Raw genomic sequence first — 24,506 nt, 5'->3', positions numbered from 1 at the left:
CATGTTGAGTCTAAAATATTTTTTTTCATGATCTTCAAGTCATAAGCTTTCCAGGGATATATAGTTTGCCTAAGTTTTGAAGTAAGTCCTAGCTGTGAAAAATGAGTGAAAAATGGGCATTTTTTCAGGTTTACCCCCGCCTTGCCAATCATATCGACGTCTTTCGATGTCGTGAAGTTGTTTTCCAATCGGTGAGGGAAAGAAGAAGACCGCTTAGCCTCGGGATTGCTATTATTGTGATTGTTTGTTTGTCCGGTTGAACCTATTGTGCGCAGACGAATTTTTTGTCTAGTGGGTCAATTGCAACCTGTTGTGATTTACATTAATAAAAAAAAAGACAGTTAAGTGCATGCGGTATAAGTGAATCTGCTTTGAATTTAACGACGAAATACCTCTTAAAATCGATATGTTCGTTTTCTTGACCTTTTTTCAGCGGTTGAATAGAAAATAGGCAGCGGAGAATAAAAATAGGCAGGGGTGACGTTTGAAAGCATTATAAAAAAAAAAAAAAATACAACATTAAGAAAAAATGAGCTGTTGTTTTAATTTGTATGGGTTCATACGTGAACTTGGTGGTGTACCTTAAATTGCGTGCAGAAGAATAAGATCCAAATACAAGAGGAATAAATGGTTTTAACAACGTTTCGAGATCGAAAGAGTTTTCATTTGATTTGGCGATTTATATAAAAAACGAATCTGGTCCTACAGGCAAACAGAATGATACAAGCGGTAAAATGAACAGCAAGATTGAATTACGGAGGAGAATAAATAAAAAAAATGTCCAAATTAACAGTCTCACCTCGTAGCATTCTGGAACATCGGTTACGGTAGATTTTCTGGTACAGCTATCGTCACAGTTCAATCCTTGTTGCTGTTCAGAATTTTTCAGAAACAAAGCCAAAACTAAAACCAGCATAACTAATTTTCCTTGAAAGCGTCTCATCGTCTTTTCTGAGATATCGTCTGCTCTGCCGGCCAAACGATTATGTTATTTTCACATATTCCTCATGTGACCAATTTCAATTGTACTAGTAAACAGTTAGATAATATGGTTAGATCCACTCTCATGGCTTAGCAGAGCGGTGGTTGCTATGGTGACTACATTCGTTTTAAAATAAAGGTTTTATCAGCTCTTTGAGAAAGGAGGCTGACACGCAAAAGTAAACAGGTCGTCAGAGACCTTATATTTATGATTTGCTTGCTGCTAAAAAGGTTAAGTTTCTAAAGAAGCTGTGTTGCTTCACTTTGACGAAGGCTTAACGCTCGAAACGTCGGCTTTACAAATTCTTCACGCTGGCAAATTTACATGTTACTGCGGCATTCTCATTTCGTGATTTCTTTTTTTTTACGTTCCCCGTTTTTGTGTTTTGCACGCACGTTTTTCTTACTGATTTTCGCTTTCTTTCACTCACGATGACTTATGTTCCGTTACGTTTTTCTTGTATAATTTTGCTTTGTTTAACTTCGTTTTGTATAAGCTTCTCGGTAAAATTCAACACTAAAGTATCAGGATCCATTAGTTTAACATCGATTCCTTCACTGCGATCCACTTTTAGTTTTTCCTTCCTTTCTCTTTCACAAAACCATACAACGTTTACAACTGTCTTTCCTTGTCTGATTGCTTTTTCTCTGTTGTTTACGTTTTTCTATTCCTTCTACTTGTATTTTGAAAGAACTCAGTTGTAATTATTCTGTTCGTGAACCACGATCGACCGTAATTTGAATAAATTTTAAAGCGCGTGTTGAAACCTGACTTCGTTGGCAGTTACATTACATTATCAACTCAGTTGAAAATAGCATATTACCATTTTGCTTATTAACCCACTGATAGCCGAGCCGTTTCTTTAGACGTTAAACAGTTCTCGCGGTTGTTTTAGTAGAGAAATGCGGAAAGCCATTCAAATTTGCTGCTTGAGGGTTGAAAAATGGGACTACAGTTTTAAGAATCACTTAATAAAAACTAACTAATTCCAGCAAATTATCATATTGTTTTTTAGCCCACTGATTACCAAACCACTTCTTTAGGAGTTAAGCCCTTCTTTCAGTCGTTTTACTAGAGAAATGAAAGCCATTAAAATTGGCTGCTTTAAGGTTGAAAAATGTGACTACAGTTTCAAGAGTCACTTAATCAAAACCGACCAATTCCAGTTACAGCGAAAAGCAATAAATTCCTTCTAAATTAGGTTCCATCTTTGCTTGTTTTGGTCCTGATACTAATTGGCACGATTGAATTTAGCTGAAATCATTGTTCATTACCGTTATGACTCTTTAATGATATACTTATCAAATGGCAGTCGCTGTAAAGTCAAATTTTCTTTTTACCTTTCTACATCGCTCTAAATTTAGTTCAAAACTTCGCACTTGCAGACCACAGGCTTACCATCTTAACTATCTGTGGTTTCGGGTTTCTATGGTTTTGGGTTCCTGTGGCATTTACATAGCCGTTATCAATGTAGAACAAAGGCAATTCAAATTGGACGCCATATTTGCATTCGGTGCATTGCCTCTAGAATCCGTCCCTAGTAGTCAGTCTTCAAAAAAAACCAACTCCGAATAAAGATTAATAGTTCATTACTTGTTTGGAAGTGTTTTTTTTTCTGCCAGGAAGCCTCAAAATCGCTCGTTTGGGGCTTTCAAAGTTCGGCAGTTAATTCGGCTCGCTCTCCCTAGTGAAAAATGCGACTTTTTTTTGCTAGGGAGAGCGAGCCGAATGTGACTTTTTTTTTACTAGAAGGAGCGAGCCGAATTAACCGCCGAACTTTGAAAGCCCCAAACGAGCGATTTTGAGGCTTTCTGGCTGAAAAAAAACACTTCCAAACATTTAATGAACAATTAATCTTTATTCGGAGCTGATTTTTTTTGAAGACTGACTACTAGGGACAGATTCTGGAGGCAATATATTTTAACTAAACTGATAACGACTATGTAAATGCCCGCAAGAACCCAAAACCATAGAAACCCGAAACCACAGATATTCAAGATGGTAAGCCTGGGTTGCAGTCTAAGTGTACAATTTCTTGCCTTTAGGATGTTCTTCGTGTTCATTTTTATCGGGCCAACGAAATTTTGACCTTAAAGTAAGCCACATTTACAACTTCATTATTGATGCAAAATATGTCATACAAAAGACTGCACAACAAAAACGGTTAGAGCCATTGTTTATTTACTGAAGCGGCATTATGCAACGAGCTAAACCACACGCGCCTAACAGTAAGGAAATGCAAAAAGCCGTTAGACACCTACAAAATGACTCTAACAGGATCTTACCAGTCGATCAAGATCGTGCCAGCGTAGTACTGGATATACAGACACCTACTATGATAAGACGAGAACATCCTGTCTCCACTGACAGGTAACGAAATACAAGAGGTAGAATCGCTTTTCACTAACGTGCCGATCGATGATGCTGTACAGGCCACTTTACGCAAACTAGTGAACGACCACGGTCTTCAGTAACACCCGAACAAATGAAATTGTCGACCTCTTAAATTTTCCCAAAGATTCACTCTTATATTTTCAATGCAGCGAATCAATTTATATGTAAATGGGGCCCCGCCTCCGCGGTTATAGCCAACCTCTTTACAAGGAAGACTTCGAGGAACAGGTAACAACAATTGAGCCTCACAAACCAAATCAGTACCAAGAATACCGCCACCATTGTTATGTGTTTAGACACTCGAGCCAAACACTTCACAATAAAACCATCAACTAAATCTTAAGAGAAGAAACACCATCATCTGTTCTTGTTTCTAACGGATATCTCCCGTCCTTAGTGCGAAAGTTCACTTAGACGAAGAAAAACAACCTGGCCAAATTATAAATCTATTGCAGCTCTACCCTTCATTGAAGATGTCTGAGATATTTTTCGAGGCTGCCAACGACAACAACGCATGCGCACCGTTTTTAAATCTGATACGACGCACACTTGGTGCGACCCAAAGATCCCATGATGGGATGATTGGTAGTTAAGTTGTGGGGATCCCCTGCAGTTTAAGTTGAATCCCCTAACTTTACAACATACTTTCCCATGTTTAGTGCGGTACCCATAATTTTTTGCTCCGCTTGACACAAACTCCGTGATATAGCCGTTATCATCAATCATTGGTCAAGTCATGTATAACTATTGTTACGGTATTTTCTCAGCTGCCAGAAAGACACAACTCGTACGAACTCAACTACTTTATTAACTGACGTAATAACTGCGGAGCGATACCAATAACCAATACGATAACTATCCTCTTAACTTAGAGCCCTCTATAAAACTATAATCTCAGTGCACTTCTGCACAACTCACAGTTCCCTTCAATGATCCTTGTAACTCGTCGACGTCCACTTAAGAATTGTTTCACGCTTAGCGTGGGTATATTGAGTTATGGATGTACGCGGGGAGTTCGGAGAGCACGAGAGAAGCGTAAGAGTTGCTCGAGGCGCAGCCGAGAGCAACTCTAGCTTCTCGAGTCATAAATAACGCCATAGACGAGTACAAATATCCGAGGACGGACTCAAGGAAATTTGAATTCTTGGATCAGAAGTGAGCTTTAGGCCTTTGTTGAGGGGCGGTGCATTGAGATATCTTTCAATTCCGTGACGAAAACCAAGGATTTGCTGTACACATCTCCGGATTTATTTCTGGCCTCTGCGTAGAATCTGCGAAGGTTTGTATCTAGTTGGCCAGGCGACATTTGTTCTAGCGGTGTCTGTATTTTTTTCCCGCTACACCAAGCTAATATTAAGAAAGGAAATAATGGTATTACCATTTAGTTTATAGAAAATGCGTGATTGCTGTTTTTAATTAACCATGTCTCATTGTAGATGTAACGTTTTTTGAAATGAAAGTTGCCTGAAAATGTTGGCGTCTCCGATCGTTTTGTTGATTTTGTAATTAAATGGTTTTCGGTAGGTTTAACAAATGTAACAAAAAAAAACACCATCAACAGAGACGTTTACCTTTAAAAGTTGCCACAGACCAATTTGTAGTCTTCTTAGTTCTTGCTGAATGTCTTTGAGCTAAAATTTTCTCCAGCTCCTGTTCCGATAAATTCGGGAAACGGGCCTGTTGTGCTTCGTTGTCGTTGTGCTTGTTGGCTTGACTGCTTGCGGGAAGGTCGAAAGTCAAAGAAAAGCTTGGTTGGTCTTCCATTTACTGATATCGCTTTCCGAAACTTTAACTTAAGGAACTCACACTACGGAAATTTTGCAGCTACTTTGAAACTGCACACTATATTTTATTGAGCATGGCCGTGCGTACATAAAGATTTTGTTCATGATGACGCAATAGGAATTAGATAGGACTAGCGCGCGCGCTATGCTATAATAAACTTTTCTCAACGTAGCCTTCCACACGGCTCACGATTCCAGTAACAATACTAGCTTCTCTGGGTTCTTAACGACAACACTAACTCGCTGAAAAAGGCCTAACCTCAACCGATCGCGACCTCTTGTATATCTTTTACAAAATGTTCTAGAATGTTCTGGGGATCTGTAATACAACTATTATAACTATATGCACCATAACAAAATATGCTGACTAAGGGTTCTAGAAAGTTCCAATCAAAGTTCTCAATGAGTCAACATGACTAAGCGTTCTAGAAACTTCTTCAGTTCTATTTTTAGCAATTCCGTAACGCAACGCACTGTCCATAATACTATATAAATACTATATGATACTATATAAAACAGATTTTATTTTGAAATACATACCAGCGTCCTGATGAAACTTGCGGGCTTCACGTAGTTGGACATGAGGAGTGTGTTTTCGTGTTGGTCCCGGGTCATGCAATTCTCGTCTTTATGCAGATGAGCCATAGTAAGGACGGTGACCCTGGCACAACACAGCTGGTCCTCAGGGTTCTTTATTTGAAGTATGCAACGTTTGTTCTTTAAGAAAGTCTGTATGGCTTTCTTCCCGAGATTAAACTTGGATTTTGATTTTGGCTTCCCACCTGGTTTTGGAACCTTTGCTACGGTGAGATCAGCCGTAAAGGTGGAGTTAACACTCACTCGAGGCATGCAAAGCCGCGTGGAACCTATCTTGGTGGTTTGATATGCAATTTTACGAGAAGGAACCATCACTTTTGTACAACAAGGAAACAAAGACGACAAAATCATATTGCACGCTTCATGCATCATAAAACGTCCGTGAACTCGCGCTCGAATGTAACTTTTTAACTTTTGAGGGGGGGGGGAGGGTGGGTGATTTCTGGTCATCATGAAATTTTTTTTCTAGCAATCTGCTGTGCAGGATATTTTTTCCGATTTTTTGGTACATTTTTTCTGTTACATTTGGGCTGTATGCAATTTTTTTCTTCCAAAAAGCGCTTGAAGGAAATTTTTTTTCAAAATCACCCACCCCACCCCCCTCAAAAGTTAAATGGTTAGCTCCTTAAGATTTCATGTCGGGGTCGTACAAAGAAATGGTCTGTTCTGGCTCAACTATTTGCGTCAAGCACCAGACAATGTTCCTTTTGTTACTGCTAGCACTTGGGGACTTTTGCCGAAGCAAGGTGGAAAAGTTTATGACTGATCTAAAAATTATCAGCATGACAATTGGATTGGATTAGGGTAATGGTCAGCATAAATTTGTACCGAGAAAGATCCATTTCTTAGCTAGGGTGTACCCAGGGTATGAATGAATTGTCAGTGAGTACTTCAAACTGATCGCGGGTCGACTAAACAATAACAATTCAAGTAGTCTAATTTTTGGAAAGTTTTGCTTTGGGAACTCGGCACGACTTAGCTGTTTGTTTTGTTTGTTTTTTCCTTAAAACAAACATGTCTCGCTAGTAATTGAATCTGTCATAAAAACTGCCATGGTTTAAACCAAAAGTTAAAAAGTATCTGTTAAGTTTTGTTAAGATTACTCTGCTTTTAATGTACACTGTGAACAAAATTTGAGTTACGTACCGCCAAATTTGAATTTTCTCAGATTTGGCAGATAAACGAAGGGCTAACGCTCGAAACGTCAGCTTTTATAATCGTAATGGTGGCCAATTTACCATTTCAAATTTTTTGATATATTCAAATTATTTGGCAGATAAAGCTGTCAGCGGCAGAAACCTGAATGAGCACTCAGCTGAGTGATAACTGAGGAAAAAGGGAAGATGACGGGGGAAAAATGTCTCACATCCGACTGTTTACACAAAGATAATTAGTATTTCCGAACACAAATACAAATTGTAGTGAATTATTTTAGCTTTTTCGCAAACAAGAAGCAAAATCTCAATTGCGAAGTGCAAACAAGCCCCGCAGCGCCACTAGATATTAAGCCTGGAGCCCGTTTCTCTCGGTCACGGTACCTTAACGGGCCGGAAGCCATGCTTTAAAATCAAAATTTAAAGGATAGGAAAACGGGTTCTGGCACCCAAACCAGTCCTTTTTGTTTCTTTAACTGAGTAGTTTTATTGTATCATTTTCAAACTTTGAAATCCCCATCTTGAATGAGAACAGAACAGCTTTACGGACCCGTTAGGTTACCAGGACTTTCGAGAAACGGGCCCCAGGGCCGAAGTATCGCCTCATTTCCATCATAATTCACCACTTTATTCTTTGTTTTTCGGTTCAAGTATTCCTTTGCTTTAAGTGTTTTGGGAATAACTTCTAATAAAATAATAGAGTTTATGATGATGTAAATGCACATGATAGATATCACGCTTGGTTAATCGATTAAGGAAGATGTTATTCAGTGAATGGCTCAGGCATACTCGTAGAAAAAAACTCCGAGTGCTTCCAATAGCAGTCCAACCTATGACTCTCCGATTCGTACCTCGGCAAGGTGGGCCGTTTAACGGTAATACTTAGTAACGGGCGCACGATTCTTGATAAGTGGAGTGTCTTTCTTGTTGTTCTCGCAAGAGAATTGCAGTAAGGACGGTAAGGTTGATTATTTTACGACATCTTGCTAGACATTCAAGCCCATGCTTTTCCAGTTTTAGGTGCCTGCAAAAGACTGGGTTTGACAAAAGCCAACCGCATCCAGGAAGTAGCTGAAGTCTAGAGGGATAACAGCTCCAAAATGCTGTAAAACTTGTCTCAAACCTATCAGTTTATCATCAAAAAGGCGTATCAAAGGTGAGTATGAAGGTTCTTTAACTTGAAGACGAAAGGAAATCGTTACACGACAGACTGTATATGCGTAACTTCTGTTCTCAAATTCTTCACATTGCGAACGATCAAATATCTTTGTTTTTAGTTATTTCTTTATTGAAAACAAATACAAGCCGTGCTTACTTCTGTAAGTTTTGTTTAGTGTCCCTGTAATCAAACATCTCATTTCTAGAAACTACTTGAATCATTCGCCACGGTATATGCAAATTTCTCTATTTTTCTTTCGTAGCCAAAACCGAAAGTTAGAGACTTATAACCGTGAATATCTTCACTGCGTTATATTAGGCAATTATAAAGAAGTTATCGCTTTCAAGGAATAGAAATTCGTGATACCACAGTGAACAAGGATACAGACGTTAACAGGTATATTTAATTGTTGCGACGATAGTATTGGAGATCGGTTTATTCGTTCAGGAGAGAATCTGTCTTACTCGCGTAATTACAACTTTGCAAAATCTTATCACGAATGACCTTAAATCTAAATTTCGACACAAGTCATCGGGAAAGGAAAATGAAAGGAGAATTCTCAAGCAAGGATACGGAAAATAACTACAACAGTGGTAAAAAAGTACTTCTAAGAATTAAGCTTTCTCGTAAAACCGGATGATATTTTCTCGTGGAAAGCTTTGTCACACAACACGGGATCAGGCACTAATTCTTCCATGATAGTGAAATTGTGTCGAGAAATACTGGCCTGGCTTCATAAAATAGCGTAGGCACTGATCAATAGAAAAGTTCACTCGATTTAGAATCTCGAATGTGGAATTGAATGACACAAAGTCCTCTTGTGGTATGCAGTATTCTTGGCGTAAACAATCTGCCAGGCGAATAACCAAGCGAAGCTACACCGTCTTCCTTGCGAATTTAGCGGACCGTAATATAATGAAATAGTCGACGTCACGGGCCAAGTGTATTCTTTATCCTATTCTTATTATGTACCGTTATTGGTTAATTCTCGTTTTAACTTGCGTTTTATTCTGAGTTATTCTGGTTTGCCGTGATCAGCGTGACATTTCACGATAAGCTTTCGATGTCAATATAAACACACTGACACGAACAACACGACCAGTTTTGACAAAATACGTTTACTTTAAAACCATTGCTACATCCTCTACAATTTACAGCTGCCTAGTAACGTCTATACTTGCACTGAACTTAGTCAGAAAGGTGATTTGAGAATATAGTGCAGGGTTTGATTCAAGTAAGAACAGATTGCACTTTTAATTTTATCTTTTTTTGTTTGAATCATCACTTGTGTTTAATTGGAAAGTTGGTCCTTTTTAATTCGCGTCAGCCGTGTTTGGTACCCAACATAGTGTGCCAAGATCTGCGTTCCCTTAAACAGTATCCTTGTGTTGTCTTGCTGTGTATCAAACAGCTGTCGTCACCCCGCAGATGAGCTCAATTTCAGAAGGTACATATAAAAAAAGTCACGCAAGCAAGGTCACTCGTTTGGAATTTCCCGCGACAATAATGCCACCTGATCTAATGAAATTTGAGTAAGATTTTCAACTGACCGGTCTATCCCCAAATTGTAATGATTCATTAGCATTATTCTTTAGTTACCAAGTTGTAAAAGAGGATCATTGTGGATACAGTAAATCAGTTCTATTTGTGTGGTGTTTATTTCACTCGGCTTTCTGCTTCCTAGAAATGGGTGCCGAACATTCTATAGCTCTTAATCAGAGGCGTACGCAGGAAAGTCCCATTGATTCCCTGTTTGAGCGCGCTGTTCTTGATGCTCTTCGTGAAATAGCTGAAGAATCATCGGTTCCATCCGAACAGATTGAGCATGCGTGGGACCCCGAAGACTGCTCACCGAGGTTCCGAGTTTTGAGTGACAGGTTGACAGCTAGAAGACTTCCCTCACCTCTTACCACAGATGGCATAAGAGGTACTCAGAATCTAAACGTTTACAATGGTTCTGACCGATTCTTCAGTTACACATACTATTAAACTTTTATTCCTTAACGTTGATTTGAATGAATTGTGACCAGATTTCTCGTGTCAAATCTACCCTATGGTATGATTTGTGACTTGATCTCTTAGAAATAAGTTTAAAAAATTTCTGATTCAAAGAGGTCAAAACACAACGAAACAAAAGGAAACAAAACTGAAGAGCAAACAAACATATAAGAAAGGCTTCCTGAAAAAAGCTCTGAAAAAAATTTGCCTCAATTCTTATGAAATGTCTCTTGAAAAAAATTTCACCCAAATAGGGAAAAAAGGATACAGACAAGGTCGACACGTCTGGGAAATAACCTGGGAACGAGACGAACGAGGCTCCCACGCGGTCATCGGAATCGCTCTTCCCCAGGCACCCCTTCAGTGTCAGAGTTACCAGCCACTGATTGGATCCAACTCTGAATCGTGGGGATGGAATTTAAGCAAAAAGGTGACTTTCCACGACGGACAGGAGTCTGCTTATCCGGCGAACAATCCGGGATTTTTCGTCCCTGATACAGTTTACTGTATACTGGACATGGACAACCTTACTCTAAGGCGAGTGGCTAATCTGCAACCACTGTAACGCAGTCCTTAAGGTTTATGCTGACAATGAGTAAGGTTCCCTAGATATACGTCCATACAATTTATATCACTTTTGGATCATCCTATGTTTTTTCGTTTTGGTTTAATACGTATGGACTTTAAATACATGATCTAACCTTCTGTCCAGACAGCGACTTTTAGTGGCATACAAAACTTTATCTGACTTTAGGTATATGCTTTGGTGGGTATCCTTGTCCAGTCCTTGTGGTTTTTGAATCTCCTGCGCGAAAAGCGAGATCTTTAAGTTGTAATTGACCGACACTGTTAGGATAGATTTATCGTGTAAGTTTGATTTTGAAAATCTCTGCTTTAATTTCTAGCTTTGTTTTTCTTATTTAACTTCTTATGACTTCTTGGTCGTTTTGAATTCTGTACTAAATGATTGAAACTTGGTTTCTACTCAGTTTTGCAACAGAGAACGCATATCTCGGGGTGGCGTTTCGTAATTTACCTCGCCATCCACTGAAGCCTTTGTGCCCATGCGCAAGTGCGGTTTATGGAAACTGTGACATCAAAATGAGGTATATGGGAAGGGGAGGTAAGTATTGTTTCATGATTGAAGTCTGCCATAATTTAAGCGATAATTGATTGTCCAATCCAAGTAACACATTATTTCTTTCCTTTCTTTAAGAGATATTTGATAGCTAAAAGGGATCAATCATCACGAGTTTACTTCCAATATTTCGGAGTAGAGTTGCTCGTACCTACTTTTGTGATGCACGATACGAGTTCTGCTATTACCATTCTACTACATTTAGTTTAGTTTCGTGAAGTTTCATCTTCAGATGAGTTTGATTGACTTGGGTGGCTTGGTTTCCCAGATGTCGCCCCATTTCTTTCTTGCCTTTACTTGCGAAAGTGATGCAGCCCGAGATCAGGGAAAAAAAACGTTTCAGTTCAATTTAGTTTGTCTATCGTCTCGGTGGCGAAGCTAAAATTAACCATATATTTGAAAAGAAGACTAAACTTCGTCGTTTATTTAATGTTTTCATCGTGGCATTAACAAAAGCATCTTGTGATTTCGTTGAAGACGCCTTTATTGCCAAGTTAGAAGCGTCAAAAGAGAAAGCTTCGCGCCCATCTACTTCCCCTGCAGTCAAGCCCTCACCGCAATCACCTGGTCGCAAGTCTCCTCTTCAGTCTCCAAGGACTACCTCTCCAACCCAAGCTCCAAGTTTCTCTAACGACTCAGCGAATTCCTCGGAGTCATACAAGTTTTCTCACAACTGTGGAGATAACATTACTATGATGCACGGGGGAAAGAAAGCCAAGAGGATCGAGTAAGAAAATATTTTCGTTCCTTTAATAAGAAAAGAACTCACTGCATTGAACTTTTCCCACTCGAATGTAATATTTCCCAATAATGTCAGCGGTAAATATTTACAGTGCCCTACAGATTTTCAACCATGGAGTTGTGATGACTGTACAACCTTTAAAAGATGATGAACTGTTTGAAGTACGCTTGGACAGTAAAGTGCCAAAGTGGTTTGGCACTCTAGACATTGGAGCCACGACAGTCTCCCCTGAAGGCCTGGAATTTCCTCCGTCAATGGACCGCTTTCGACAAGGCGTGACGTTTGCACTCTGTGGAGATAAAATACTACATAACGGAAAAGAAATGACAAAGATATCCAAGGACTTGAATGATTTGACGGTATGTTACTATAATCAGCCTCCATAGCCTGGAAACTTGCAGTTTTATTTTCTTCGTTGTAGTGTTGCCACTCACCTCCGCCACCCTATCCACAATACAGTGTTATGTTTTCACTTTGCGACTGCATTGAGACATCTTTTGAGTCTAATGATTGTAGATTCCTCCATAAGACAGACGTTTTCATCGTGAAGGGGGGGAGGAGGGGAAGGCTTGAAACATTTGCGTGTCATTTCGGCAACTCTTTGCGCTACTGAGTCATCGTCTTGGCTTAATCACTTGATATTCCTATTGGTTCTGCCATTTTTAACCAAGAATCTTTGTAATATTTTTTTCGGGCAGAGTATACAGCAAATATTCTCAGAGCGGGAAATGACTGTTCAAAGAATCAGCTAAAAACCAGTAGAAAGGAGGTACTTTCGCCCTCAACTGAAGTTTTCTTAAGCGAACATACAAAAAATACTTGAATTGAAATGGGAGACTCTTTACCTGAACAGGTTGGAGGTCGAGTGGGAGTGATGCGCAAGTCAGACAATTCATTGCATTTTTTCATAAACGGAGTAAATGTTGGCAAGCAGGTCAAAACCCTTCCGCCTGTTCTTTATGGCGTTGTGGATGTATTCGGTCAAGCTGAAGAAGTAACCATAACTGGTTAGTATTTTCCTCTTCCTTTTTTTCCCTTGCAAGACTGTCAATCACTATTAAACCAGCTATTAGCTATTGGCTAAACTCGAGATTTCAGAGTTTAGTCAGTACGAGTAAAATTAATTTGAATTTTTCTGAATTCCTTAAATGGCTGAATTTCTACCCATTGTTCGCGAATCCAGTTTCTCGCATGCCTCTATAGTAGATATCTGTCCAACCCTTGTGTAACTGCCTTTCATCTGTTGATTGCTTAGTGGTCTATTACTCCTTGTAAGTCTTTGTCTGATGCAGATTTTTTTCCGCTCTCAAATTGTGTTTTTTCCCAATAGGTGGTACAGCGGAAACTCAAAGCAGTAACCAGGATGAGGTGGACTCTGTCTCCGTTATGGTGCGCATGCACAACATCATCAACACCGTAAAAGATGAAAAGTTTAACGATATTTTGTTTGTAGTCAGAAAAGTGGCGAAAGATATTCTAGAGCCTTATTGCGAAACAGACGACAGGCAGCTTCGCCTGAAGTATGGTGACCATTTGTCAGATATCAGTGCTCCTGAATACCTGACCAGGCTTCTTCGCCGGGTGATGGACATGGGGATGGAGACTCAAGCAGGGTGGCTCGGCATGTGCGTGATTCGTAAAGTATTTTGGAATTACGCGGACGCCAGCTTAAAAATGGCGAGAGGTTTGGGACGAAGTGGGTCACTAAAGATTATGTTAAATGATTTGGACACCTTTGGCCCCAACAGTTCCAAAAATGAGGTAAAACCCGGTTGAACTATTCCTTGACTTACTCAGCAAGATTAACTTTAACTAGTCTTCACCATTCCTGGTGATCTGCAAGATTCCTTGCGTATCGCTGAGAAAGACAGTTGTTCAAGTCTAAAACACTGATGTGAGAAGTCGGAGTTGCCGTGTCACGGTACACCCGGTGACAAGAGGAATGGCCGTCGGTATCTATGTCCTTCATCTGACATTGATATTGCCTTAATGAAGATGCTATTTGTGCATGATGCTAAAATCCACAAACTTTAAAAGGAATTGGAAGACTGTCGTATTCTTTTTTCACACGCTACTTAAATTAGTGCTTATTTTCAAACTAATTTGTTTTCACGTGTGCAATAGAGTATTCTGGGTGTGGCTTGCGATGAATGATAAGTTCATTATTGTTTACCTTGCATTCAATTTTTAAAACACAGAAAAAGAAATTCCTGGTTTCTTCTGCGATGAATATTCTGAACAACTGCTCTAAAGCTGCAGAAAATCGTCAGATCCTGCTTGATCTGAGAGCGATTGAGAGGATTTCACCATTCCTAAAGGCAGATGATATGGAAACTGTTGTGACGGCCACATTGACGCTTGCATACATATCCTCCGATGACCAGAAAAAACGTTTGGAAGCAGAGAGCAGAGTGAGTATCATTAGTTATAAGCTTCGTTAACGGCCACTCTTAGATTCTGAATGTTGGGATCGGTTCAGTTATTATCAACTGATGGAGTAGCCACTAAAAAATGAAATTAAGAGGTTCATGGAAATCCTTGAATGCTTCTGTATAAGCCTGAACAAAGGGGTAAAAGGGGTACGTTTCTGAAGAAACTGTGGTGCTACGTCTGTGGGAAATGTGAAGTTCAAATGATAACCCAACATCTGCAGCAGATGTTGGGTTATCATTTCGAGTTTAAACTATGCGTAGTTTCTAAGCCCCTCGTCTGTTTGGTACCGGTGTTTTCAAACCGTTTTCAAACCTTAGAGGGAAGTGTCTTCTTTTGTATATTATTTAAAAAGCAATTATTAAATTCAGGTTTCGCATGATATTGTAAACTATCGAAGCTCGTATCTGTGTTATCTGCCTCAGCCTACGGCTTTGGCGGAGATCTCAGACCGCGGCATTACAAGTGCATGATATCATGCTCAACTTGATCAATAACTGCTTATCATCAACTCAACCCTTAAAACCAAGTTACAATGCAAAAGAGTGGTTCTATCTCGTGGGAAACCAGATTTTTCACATGATTTTTTTTTCGTTACTAGTGTATGTGTTGTTCGGTTGTAAACACTTGGTATAACTGTAATTTTCTTCATTTATTCAACCCAAGGAAATACATTACAATACTTTGGATCAGCTTTTGTGAAGTGCAGAATCACTTCCAGTGTTAAAGAGTCCACGTAGTTTCAGTTTAAACCGTAGAACGTTAGGGCAAAAATACTACAGTCTGATTAGCTTCGCCCCTCGCTGTCTAATTTGCCGCGATAGGTAGTGAGGAAAGTGGTTTTCTTTATGATGTGCGGTTTTAAGCAAGATGAAATAAAACACGAGCCTGTCTTGTTAATTTTTGAGCGACTTAGTAGATGTGCACTAAACCCATTAGATTATTCTCTTATAGTTAATTTTTTTAATAAGAATGGTAGGTAGGTAGGTAGGTAAGACTTTATTTAACGAGGGTAACATGTGACAGTAATGAAACTGATAAACTAATGGCCCTCGAAAATTAAAATTTGGAAAAAAAAAAAGGAATTGTAACAAACGTAACAATATTAGGAATAATTAAAATAAAATAATTAACCTATATACATCATAAAATATTTAAAAATATAAAAAAAAATTACAGGAATAATTTGCTAAGAATTTGATTATCTAAAATTATTTTAAAAAGGGAACGCTTAAAACGTTTTACACTGGTACTCCGTTTGATGTCCACACTTAATTTGTTCCATTCTTTCGTGGCTCGCACAGCAAACGCTCGACCCCCTTCAGAACTTCTCTTAAAGCGCAGGCACATTAAGTTTAAATTACAGAAACGGGTTTGTCTAGAATAGCAAAGAAACAATAATAAACTAAGGAGGGAAAAGAGAAAATGGAAAAGAGTTACCGCACTTAATTAGAGTGGCCGAAAAATTGAAAACTGTTAAGGTTTAACTTCAGATGAGAAAGGAGGAAAATGTTATTGAACTGATATTTTGCTATGATCTTTACGAGTTTCGTCTTGTTTTTCATTAGGTAATAAGTTATCTGATCGGTTTACTACGAAATGCACTGAATCAGTCCGACTTACGAGGAAGATCGGGTGGGAGCGCGTGGTCTGCTCAAGAAATCGCAGATGGTTTGGGTAACCTGGTGGTGAATGAAAAGAACATGGAGGTTATGCTAGAGAGAGATGTTGTTCCATTAATGATATTGCTCCTCGAGAAAGGTGGGGATACTGAAAAAGAGTGTGCAGCTAATACCCTATGGATTATCGCGAAGACATCGAAAGGGAAAGCAAAGATAAAGGAAACTCCAGCTGCTATAGAAGAGCTAACTCGCTTGAGCAAAAGGTCCAACCAGTCTGTGCAGGCGGCAGCCAAGAGAGTCCTTCTTGAGCTTAAGGAAACCACCTTCACCCAAGGTGAAAGTCCAATTCATTTTCTTTGATTTATAACCTTCAAAACAGTAGAATCATCTGTAGAAATTGGGGGATGAAAGAAAGAAATACTAATTGAACGACAATTTCCAAAAGTGCAGAGGATGAATTCCTTTACTTTATAATTTTATTGTGAATCGCGGGTATGAAAAAAAACGTTTCCACATCCTTAAAAAAATATATTTTACTAGGCTGAAATTTTCCAGCGGTCCCTCATGCCCGGGTGACTAGTTGCGTTATGTAAAAGTTAGAAGGCGTTCTTTACGATAGAATAGCTGTGAGCGGCAATGATCCTTGGCATGGAGGAGTAGCGAGAAAAAGTCGACTCGTTGCCCGCACGTACCGGTCGAAAGCACTAAATTAAACCCTTGTTCATATGGAACACCCACAACGTAATAATAATGATAATAATTTTAATTTTAAATAATCCTTTATTCACCATAATCACAAAAAATTATAACAAAAATTATGATAAAATGCTTGAAAATCGAAAAAAATGTGTTAAAATGTCTAATAAAAATGTAAGAAAAACTAGAGGATACACACTATGATAATGATAATTCACTCTAGTCATCAAAAATATTTACAAACAAATTAAGATAAAATCCTTAAAAAATCGAAAAATACACGAAAATGCCGACTAACAAATTATCTAAAAAAAAAGAAACTAACTAACAAATGGCAGCCTCTGAACTTTGAATATGTAGGTCTACATTAGTAAAATCCAATTTGGGCCTTCTAATTGTTCTGGATCCTCTTAGGCAGATTATGGCGGATCTTAATAATGCAAACGAAGTCTTTGCCCTGATCCATGAAATTGTCTCTGAATAGTGTTCTTCTTTCTTGTCTGCAATGAGTTCTGCAAGGCGACTGTGATATCTCAAACATTCTTGGTCCATTCCACCAGTCAAAGTAAACACGAGGCGTAAATGAACCATGTTCGATGTCTAGAACACGTCTTGAGTAGGAACGCTTCTTCTCATTCTCATGCATGCGGTAAATCTGCTGTGGTTTCAGGTTTCTGTACGATTCAGCGTTTGGGTGACAAACTCGAATATCGAAAAATGCAGATCGATTGTGTTCCCAGAAACCACGAGCATGAATGTCTAGCCTTGCATCTTGCGCCATGTTGGAACCACTGTTTAATTGCTCTCCTGTCGTGTCTTGGAGTTGGGGTTCGATTTCCACATCTTTGCAGACAATTCCTAAAAGCTCAGCCTCTAAGTCTCTAAGTTCGTTGTTTTAAAAGCGATTTTAAAAAGGTGAGTCTTGAGCCTGGCTTTAAAGGAATCTAAGGTTTCGGAATATCATCTTATAAAATCAGTAAATTTGTTCCAAAGCATGGGGGATGCTCACGTAAAGGATCTGTCACGATAGGTAGAGGTTCTAGATCTTGGGACAGACAGATTGATGGACCTTGAGGAACGGAGAGAGCGGACAGTTGTATAGCGAGTTAACAGATTTGCCAAGTAATCAGGAGCCAAACCATGAAGTGCCTTATAGGTGTAGAGAAGCAGCTTGAAAATAACACGATGTTCCATAGGGAGCCAGTGCAGATTGTGAGGACTGGAGTAATATGTTCAGATTTTTTTGCTTGTGTAATAAGTCGGGTGGCAGAGTTTTGTCGTCTTTGAAGTTTCTGTTTTTCAGAAGAGGGCAAGCCGTAAAACAGGCCATTGCAGTAATCCAGTTAAGAGGAAATAAAGGCATGAACGACCCTTTCGGTGTCTTGCTGAGATAAAAATTTCCTGATTTTACTAAGTTCATGTAAAGATAAGGAGCCGGAGCGACATATATTGTTGATGTGGGTACGAAGAGTAAGGGTAGAGTCAAGAGTGATGCCGAGATCTCTCAGTTCATTTACTGGTTCGATAATAGCAGTGCCGACTCCGAGGTATGAGATGCTGTCACTGGGCGTGAAGCGAGAATAGAAGTGGATGACTTCAGTCTTGGTTGGGTTGCATTTAAGACCGTTCTGCCTGTTCCAACACAGAACATCATCAATGCAAAGTTCAAGCTGTTCTAATGCAACACGACGATTGCTCCACTTTATTATAATATAGAGCTGAGAATCATCAGCGTACATAATCGCATCTATGCCATGAGCTCTTATAACATCTTCGAGAGGACCATAATACAATGAAAACAAGAAGGGCCCAAGTACAGAACCTCGAGGAACGTCGAAAGAGTTACATTTTGGATCGGAGTAAGTACCCTTAACTACAACACGTTGAGGTCGATTCTGAAGATATGACTTTGGCCATTCAAGAGCAAGGCCAGAAATCCCATATTTATTCTCCAATCGGTTGATTAATATTTTGTGGTCAATGGTATCGAAAGCCGCTGATAAGTCCAAAAGGACTAGGACGCATTCATGTTGATTATCAATGGCAGTATTGATATCATTAAACCCTTTAAGTACTGCTGACTCAGTGCTGTGATATCTTCGGTATGCTGATTGCATCTTAGCATAAAGTTGATGATCGGTTTGGCGATTGTCTAATTGAACGACAGCAATTCTTTCCAGCGTTTTTGAAAGAAATGACAAGTTGGAGATTGGGCGGAAGTTGTTGTCGTCTTCCGGGTCCAGAGCTGGTTTCTTTAAAAGCAGATAAACAATAGATTCTTTTAATTTTGATGGAAAAAGTCCTTGTTCTAAGGATGAGTTGATAATTTCCGTTATAGTTGGTAGCAGTTGATTGATGCAGCCTTATCTAATCCAGGTTGGAACAGGATCGAGTTGACAAGATTTCGTTTTCGATGACATGATAAAGCATTTTATCACGCTCGACGACACAGGCTGGAAGTACGACAGTGGAGGCGCGGGACGAGTTTCATGATCTTCAATTGCTGATGTTGATAACGAACTAGCAGATAATTCACGTCGAACGCTGGCGATTTTCATCTTAAAGTGTTCGCGAAATCTCTCATCAAGTTCTTTGTTTGAGTCGTGTTTGGGCAAGACTGGAGCCTTTTTTACATTAAGAATTTTGTCAACAAACTTGAACAGCTGATCGTGACTTGCATCCCCAACTTTCTTCCTTAAATGTTCAGTTTTAGCAGCTTCAGCGTGTTTGGTGTATTCTGTGCATATTGTTTGATACATTTGTTTGTGAAATGATCAGGTTGGTTTTAACATATTTTCTCTCGTGTCGCCTTTTCTCCCGTTTGAGTTCTCTTAGCTTGTCACTGAACCAAGGAGCATATGGCCTCAAAGTTATTTCTCTTGACTGTAACGGAGCGTGTTTGTTGAGAAGAGAGCACAGCATCTTATTGTACTGATCAATCATGATGTCAAGATCACTTCCCGCAGGGTTATTGAGTGACGAGGTGGCGATGTCCTCACTAAACTTTTTGATATCAACATTCCGAAATTTAAGGTATGTTACACTCTTGCGGGTTGGAGCAAGGCGAGGAAAATCAACGTTACAAAGCACGCGTTTGTGATCAGAGGGCAGTTCAAGAAGAATTTTCAACTTTGAAATAAGGTTATCAGCGCAGCGAGTGATGATAAGATCAAGAGTGTGTCCATTACGGTAAGTTGGACCTTCAACATGTTGCTGAAGACCAGCCGAATCGAGCAAATCCAGGAAGTTCCTTGCCTCGGTGTTTGTGAGATTATCTACATGAAAGTTGAAATCGCCGGCCAGAATGAGCTTTTTGGGCGTAGCAATAAGTTCATCAAGAAATTTCGAGAACTCAGAAAAGAATTGCTATGTAGTAAGTTTTTCTTTGTTGCTCTTGGTCGATAAATTGTCAGCAGACGAAACTGTTTATTTCTTGATGTAATGGTCAAATCAAGGGTTTCGAAGGACAATAATACGGACGAAATATTTCTCTTGACTTGAAGTCCTTTGCGTGCAATAACCGCAACTCCGCCACCTCTGCTCGCTCTTGGAAGACTGTAAACATTATAATTTTGTAAGGTGTTAATCAGGTCTGTTTTGGCAAAACAATCCTTTCCTGTGAGCCATATTTCTGTGACAGCGCAGATGTCAATATGTTCAGATATTACTAGATCGCATAACGAGAAGATTTTATTCTTTAGCGAACGTGCATTCCATAGGGAAAACGGAAGTTTTAGGCCACAATTTGAACGTGCTGATTTCAGCGGGATGGAAATAATGTTGTTGACAGTTCGCATTAATGCAGTGGATGAAAATTTTCGGCGATTTTGTCGAAAAGGTGTTATAATAGATTGTATATTAAATGACTTTCTTGATTCTCTTGACTTAACTTTCTTCCCGTTTCTCCTGCCTCGATAACCTCGATAAGATCCAAAAGAGCAAGCACAATTTATTGGGGCAACCGTTGACCATGTAAAGTGAGGATAATAAATTGGCAGTGATGGCAAACCTGAGCAAGAATTTAGCAGATTCTTGTCTTCGGTAGATATCGAGGTTGATGGATTGATATGACTTGAAAAAGCAGATATATACGTAAGCTGGCCTAGAGGTATGAATATTGGCAAAGTTAACATTTCCTGACTTGACTTGCTCTCTGGTCTCACAGGTTCAGCAAACAAACAACCAAGAATACACTGTGACTATCAAGAGAAATGCCACACCTTCAAGTCATCACTCAAGCTTTCAGGTAAAGGGCCTCTGTAATCAAACTTAATTCTAGAACTGATGGATATCTTGAAAGGTTGCTTCGCTGTTTTAAGATAACGTTCTATGATTTATGTAATTTTTACAGGTGCGTATGACTTTTATCCACTTGTACCCGTATGATTTTCTTTCAGGCGTCTTTTTTGATCCAAAGTTTGACAGATGCTTCTGTACAGAGTGTCACGCTGCCCGAGGCGACAAACTCTACTATACTCGAGGGCAGCCAGCAAAGGACTACGGGATACCAATAGGATGGTGTCGGTTTGGACTCATGTAAGTTGACCGTGCGTGCTGACTCATAGTCTATAGTTATATTTGTAGTTATATGGTGAAAATTGGTCAGTTTCAAACGCACAGTTATTTTAGGGCTGAATTTTTACTCCTTTCGTTGACATTTTTATTGTTTTTTGTATTTTGATGCTTTTCGTTATATCATAGTTATAATTGTTCTGTTTTTATTCTCAATCACTCGTAAGAGTAGAGCAGCAATAAAACTGCTTTGAATAACTCAGTCACTTCCATAGGTTACTTGAACAATTTTAAGAGACATAATCCAAAGTTCCTTTCAAATTTTGTACGGAACTATTCTCAGTTGAGTTTGGCTAGCTTCTCCAGTTTTGACTCCGAAGGGTCTTTTGCTTAAGTAACTATTGTTGAACAGTAAGATAAGGAGAGGTGATGGTAATGCTTTTAAGTTTTTAGTTTATTTGGCGTCGAAATCGAAAACCTTCTTGGTCTCCATTTCTCACACTCTTGGGGCTGTGTTGGAAATTTTAGATGTCATATTGTTTCGAAGTGATTGAGATGTTACGGGAGTAATAAAGATTATGTAATTATTTTCCAGGGTCCATCCTCGAGCTAAGGCCTTGGACGTGTTTAACAAGTGGCACGTAGCATTTCATGGCACAAGAGTCGAAAGTGTAAGCGCGATCCTGGAATGCGGTGATCTTCTTATCCCAGGCATGTAAATGTTACTTAAGTGTAAAGGGCCATAATGACAATCAGTTGGGGACCTCCTCTCAGGACGACAACCGATGTCATTTGTTTTTATCAAAGGCGATAGGCTCAACTGTTTACTTCAATTGTGATGTTTTTTCTCAGTTTAATTAATTCTTAATTTTCCAACTTTTTTTCTATTTGGTGGTGAACATATTTTAAGCTGTGTACAGCATTACTGTCCTTACAACTCCATTAAATCCGACAAGACACCCTCTGTAACCAATGCTGTTGAGTGCAAGAGAACGAATTTACTTGGGTAAAAGTTATTTAATTAAATGTGCAAGTGTTAAGTATGAGACTCTTTGATTTCAAATTTTGACTTCACCTTTCTGCCATTGCTTATTACTTGTCTCGATTAAATTGGTTCCGAAAATGGTTTCCTTTTTGTTACTTATGTAGGCGACGTTGCACTCGGAGGAAGGAAATTAAGTGAGGTGGATGGACATTTTAATGACAACAGAAAACCGACAGGGTTTGACACAAAACAGATCTTTGTATCACCGAGTGTGCGGTATTCGGGACACAACTGCTATGCAAAACCTAAAAGGTGAGCATGATGTTCATATCTACGTGCTTACACATATTACCTTATACTTTGGATTGGTAACCGTTCCAAATTTAATAGTCACGTTACTTTATCACAGGAAAACGGATAAATCTGTTATTCGCTTCACACGGGTGCATAGCGCGGATCCTGGACTGGCAGATGGCCTCTCTTTCCTGAGTAGACCTTACAGCAGTACATAATAGTGTCCCTAGAAATAGAAAAATCAACAACGAAACAAAGTTTCCGTGACTCGTAGTTTCATGCTTTCGCAATCATCAGACGGTGTCCCTAAGGACCTTGGAGAAGATGCTGACATCTTATCGGAGAGGGGGCTGTTGTTAGCTTTTATTCTCAAACGGGTCTAGGGTTTAACTCACAATCATAACTTTTCTCAAGTTTTGCTCACGTTTTATCAAGAATAGTAATGGTGAGAATGTATTGTAAGTTTCTAAACTCTAACCGTTGTCGAAAATTTTTCTTAATGTTCGTGACATATTCAAACGGGCAAAGGTTTGCTGGAGGGGGAAAATGCGAATGAGATTGAGTATCTTCTTCTATGAATAATTTCCTATTGTACCTCTTCATAAATTTTAGTTTTACCCACCCATCAACCAACAAAACTTACAGCACCAAGGCAGTTCTTCAACTCTGCATCAACCCAGACAGCTACCAAGTTGGACCTCAGACAATCGGTGCTACGGCTGAAATCGACCCGAAGTTTAGTAACCAAGAAATTGAATGGTCTACTAAGGAACGTGGCTCGATTATTCTTTACGGACTTCTTGTTAAACTCGATGAAGAGAACTAAATTCCTTTTGGCAGTTTTGCGGCACATCTGAATCTCTCCTCTGGAGCACTTTCATTCAAGGGACATAAACTTTAGTCCCAATCGAAGAAGTCTCCTTTTAACCTCTTCATTAGAAAGGACTCGTGTATCAATGGGACACTGTGTATTCTATCGTTTTCAATCGTGAGCGCATGTACTGTTTTTTTAGTATGTAATTTGAGGCCGGTTTTCGAGAACGTCAAACGGTTGTTGTATGTCGTAGTTAGAAACCTTTCAAAGATCTGGGTGGCCACTTTGATCCTTCTTTGAAAGCTCTGATCAAATGCTCTCAAACGCTCTCCAACGGTACAAATGTTTTATGCATTTTAAGTGAGAGTGATTGAGACCGGCCGGTGATGGCAGCGAAAAGTCCTGTTGTTGTGTTTGTATCTTGCGTTACATAGCGTTATTACTTCAAGGACATTTCCCGCATGTACTCAATCTACTTTCCTTAGTAAAGGAAAATCAACTAATCGTGAGTATTGTATGGTAAATCTACTATCTTGATCACTGACTGAAGGACAGTTGAATTAGGGCAACGAAAGGAGTCACTTGATCAATGAATAACTCTACCTTGCGCGAGGCGACTCGCCGGTGAGCAAACGGCAATCGACCGTTAAAAGGTGTTGATAGGCTTGTGTGACTCCTGCCATTCGCTAGCGCTTTTAAATCTTCTGCTCTCTAAGTTACGCTCTTATTAATTAGGATATCTCTTAACAACTCTCCTTTGCGATGTGATAATAACGGTTACTTATAAGACGTCTATTCCCCATCTGTATGTTCTCGAGGTCTGGTTAAGCCGGATGAGATTGTGTTACAAAAGGCAATATTTTCTTTTGTTCGCACTCTAAGTGCTTTGGTTTTTAAGTATGCATTCTCTCCCGCAGGAAATAAGTCCAGATGTACGTTTCTCAAAAACTTCATATCGGTATCACTTATTCTTGAAGCGTATTTTGAAACTCGGTACGTTTTCATTGAACGTGGAGCGAGACATTCGATCATGAGAGGTGTTGGGCTTTTCCTTTAACGAATCCCGTATTCATAATAAACTTGGTGGAAAAAAGTTCGTTAAGAAGGTCTTTGTCTCTTTGTAATGCATTTGCATGTCAAGGGTCAATTCGCTATCAAACAACTCGCGTTTAGGAATGTAACTTCTGACTTTGATATCATTCATT

The 24,506-nt window shown here is 39.3% G+C and overlaps 1 protein-coding gene and 1 pseudogene across 1 annotated transcript; one reads left to right on the top strand and one right to left on the bottom strand.

Annotated features, from left to right (window-relative positions):
- The first annotated feature begins 7,941 nt into the window (after nucleotides 1–7,941).
- On the top strand, nucleotides 7,942–24,406 carry LOC111340516 (neuralized-like protein 4). Its single transcript, XM_088752079.1, has 15 exons — nucleotides 7,942–8,067; nucleotides 9,755–9,997; nucleotides 10,323–10,605; nucleotides 11,058–11,191; nucleotides 11,684–11,933; nucleotides 12,040–12,307; nucleotides 12,802–12,955; nucleotides 13,279–13,709; nucleotides 14,147–14,359; nucleotides 15,947–16,334; nucleotides 20,862–20,942; nucleotides 21,094–21,232; nucleotides 21,804–21,919; nucleotides 22,358–22,505; nucleotides 23,100–24,406. Exons 2-15 carry the CDS (start codon nucleotides 9,757–9,759, stop codon nucleotides 23,311–23,313), a joined length of 3,060 nt encoding a protein of 1,019 aa, XP_088608205.1. The 5' UTR covers nucleotides 7,942–8,067; nucleotides 9,755–9,756; the 3' UTR covers nucleotides 23,314–24,406.
- Nucleotides 16,932–17,591, bottom strand: LOC148735353 (uncharacterized; annotated as a pseudogene).
- Nucleotides 24,407–24,506: the final 100 nt, after the last annotated feature.

The sequence above is a fragment of the Stylophora pistillata genome, chromosome 3 (genome assembly GCF_964205215.1).
Source record: "Stylophora pistillata chromosome 3, jaStyPist1.2, whole genome shotgun sequence".
Taxonomy (NCBI): domain Eukaryota; kingdom Metazoa; phylum Cnidaria; class Anthozoa; order Scleractinia; family Pocilloporidae; genus Stylophora; species Stylophora pistillata.
Note: the sequence above shows the minus strand (reverse complement) of the source record. Positions and strands in the feature narration are given on the sequence as shown.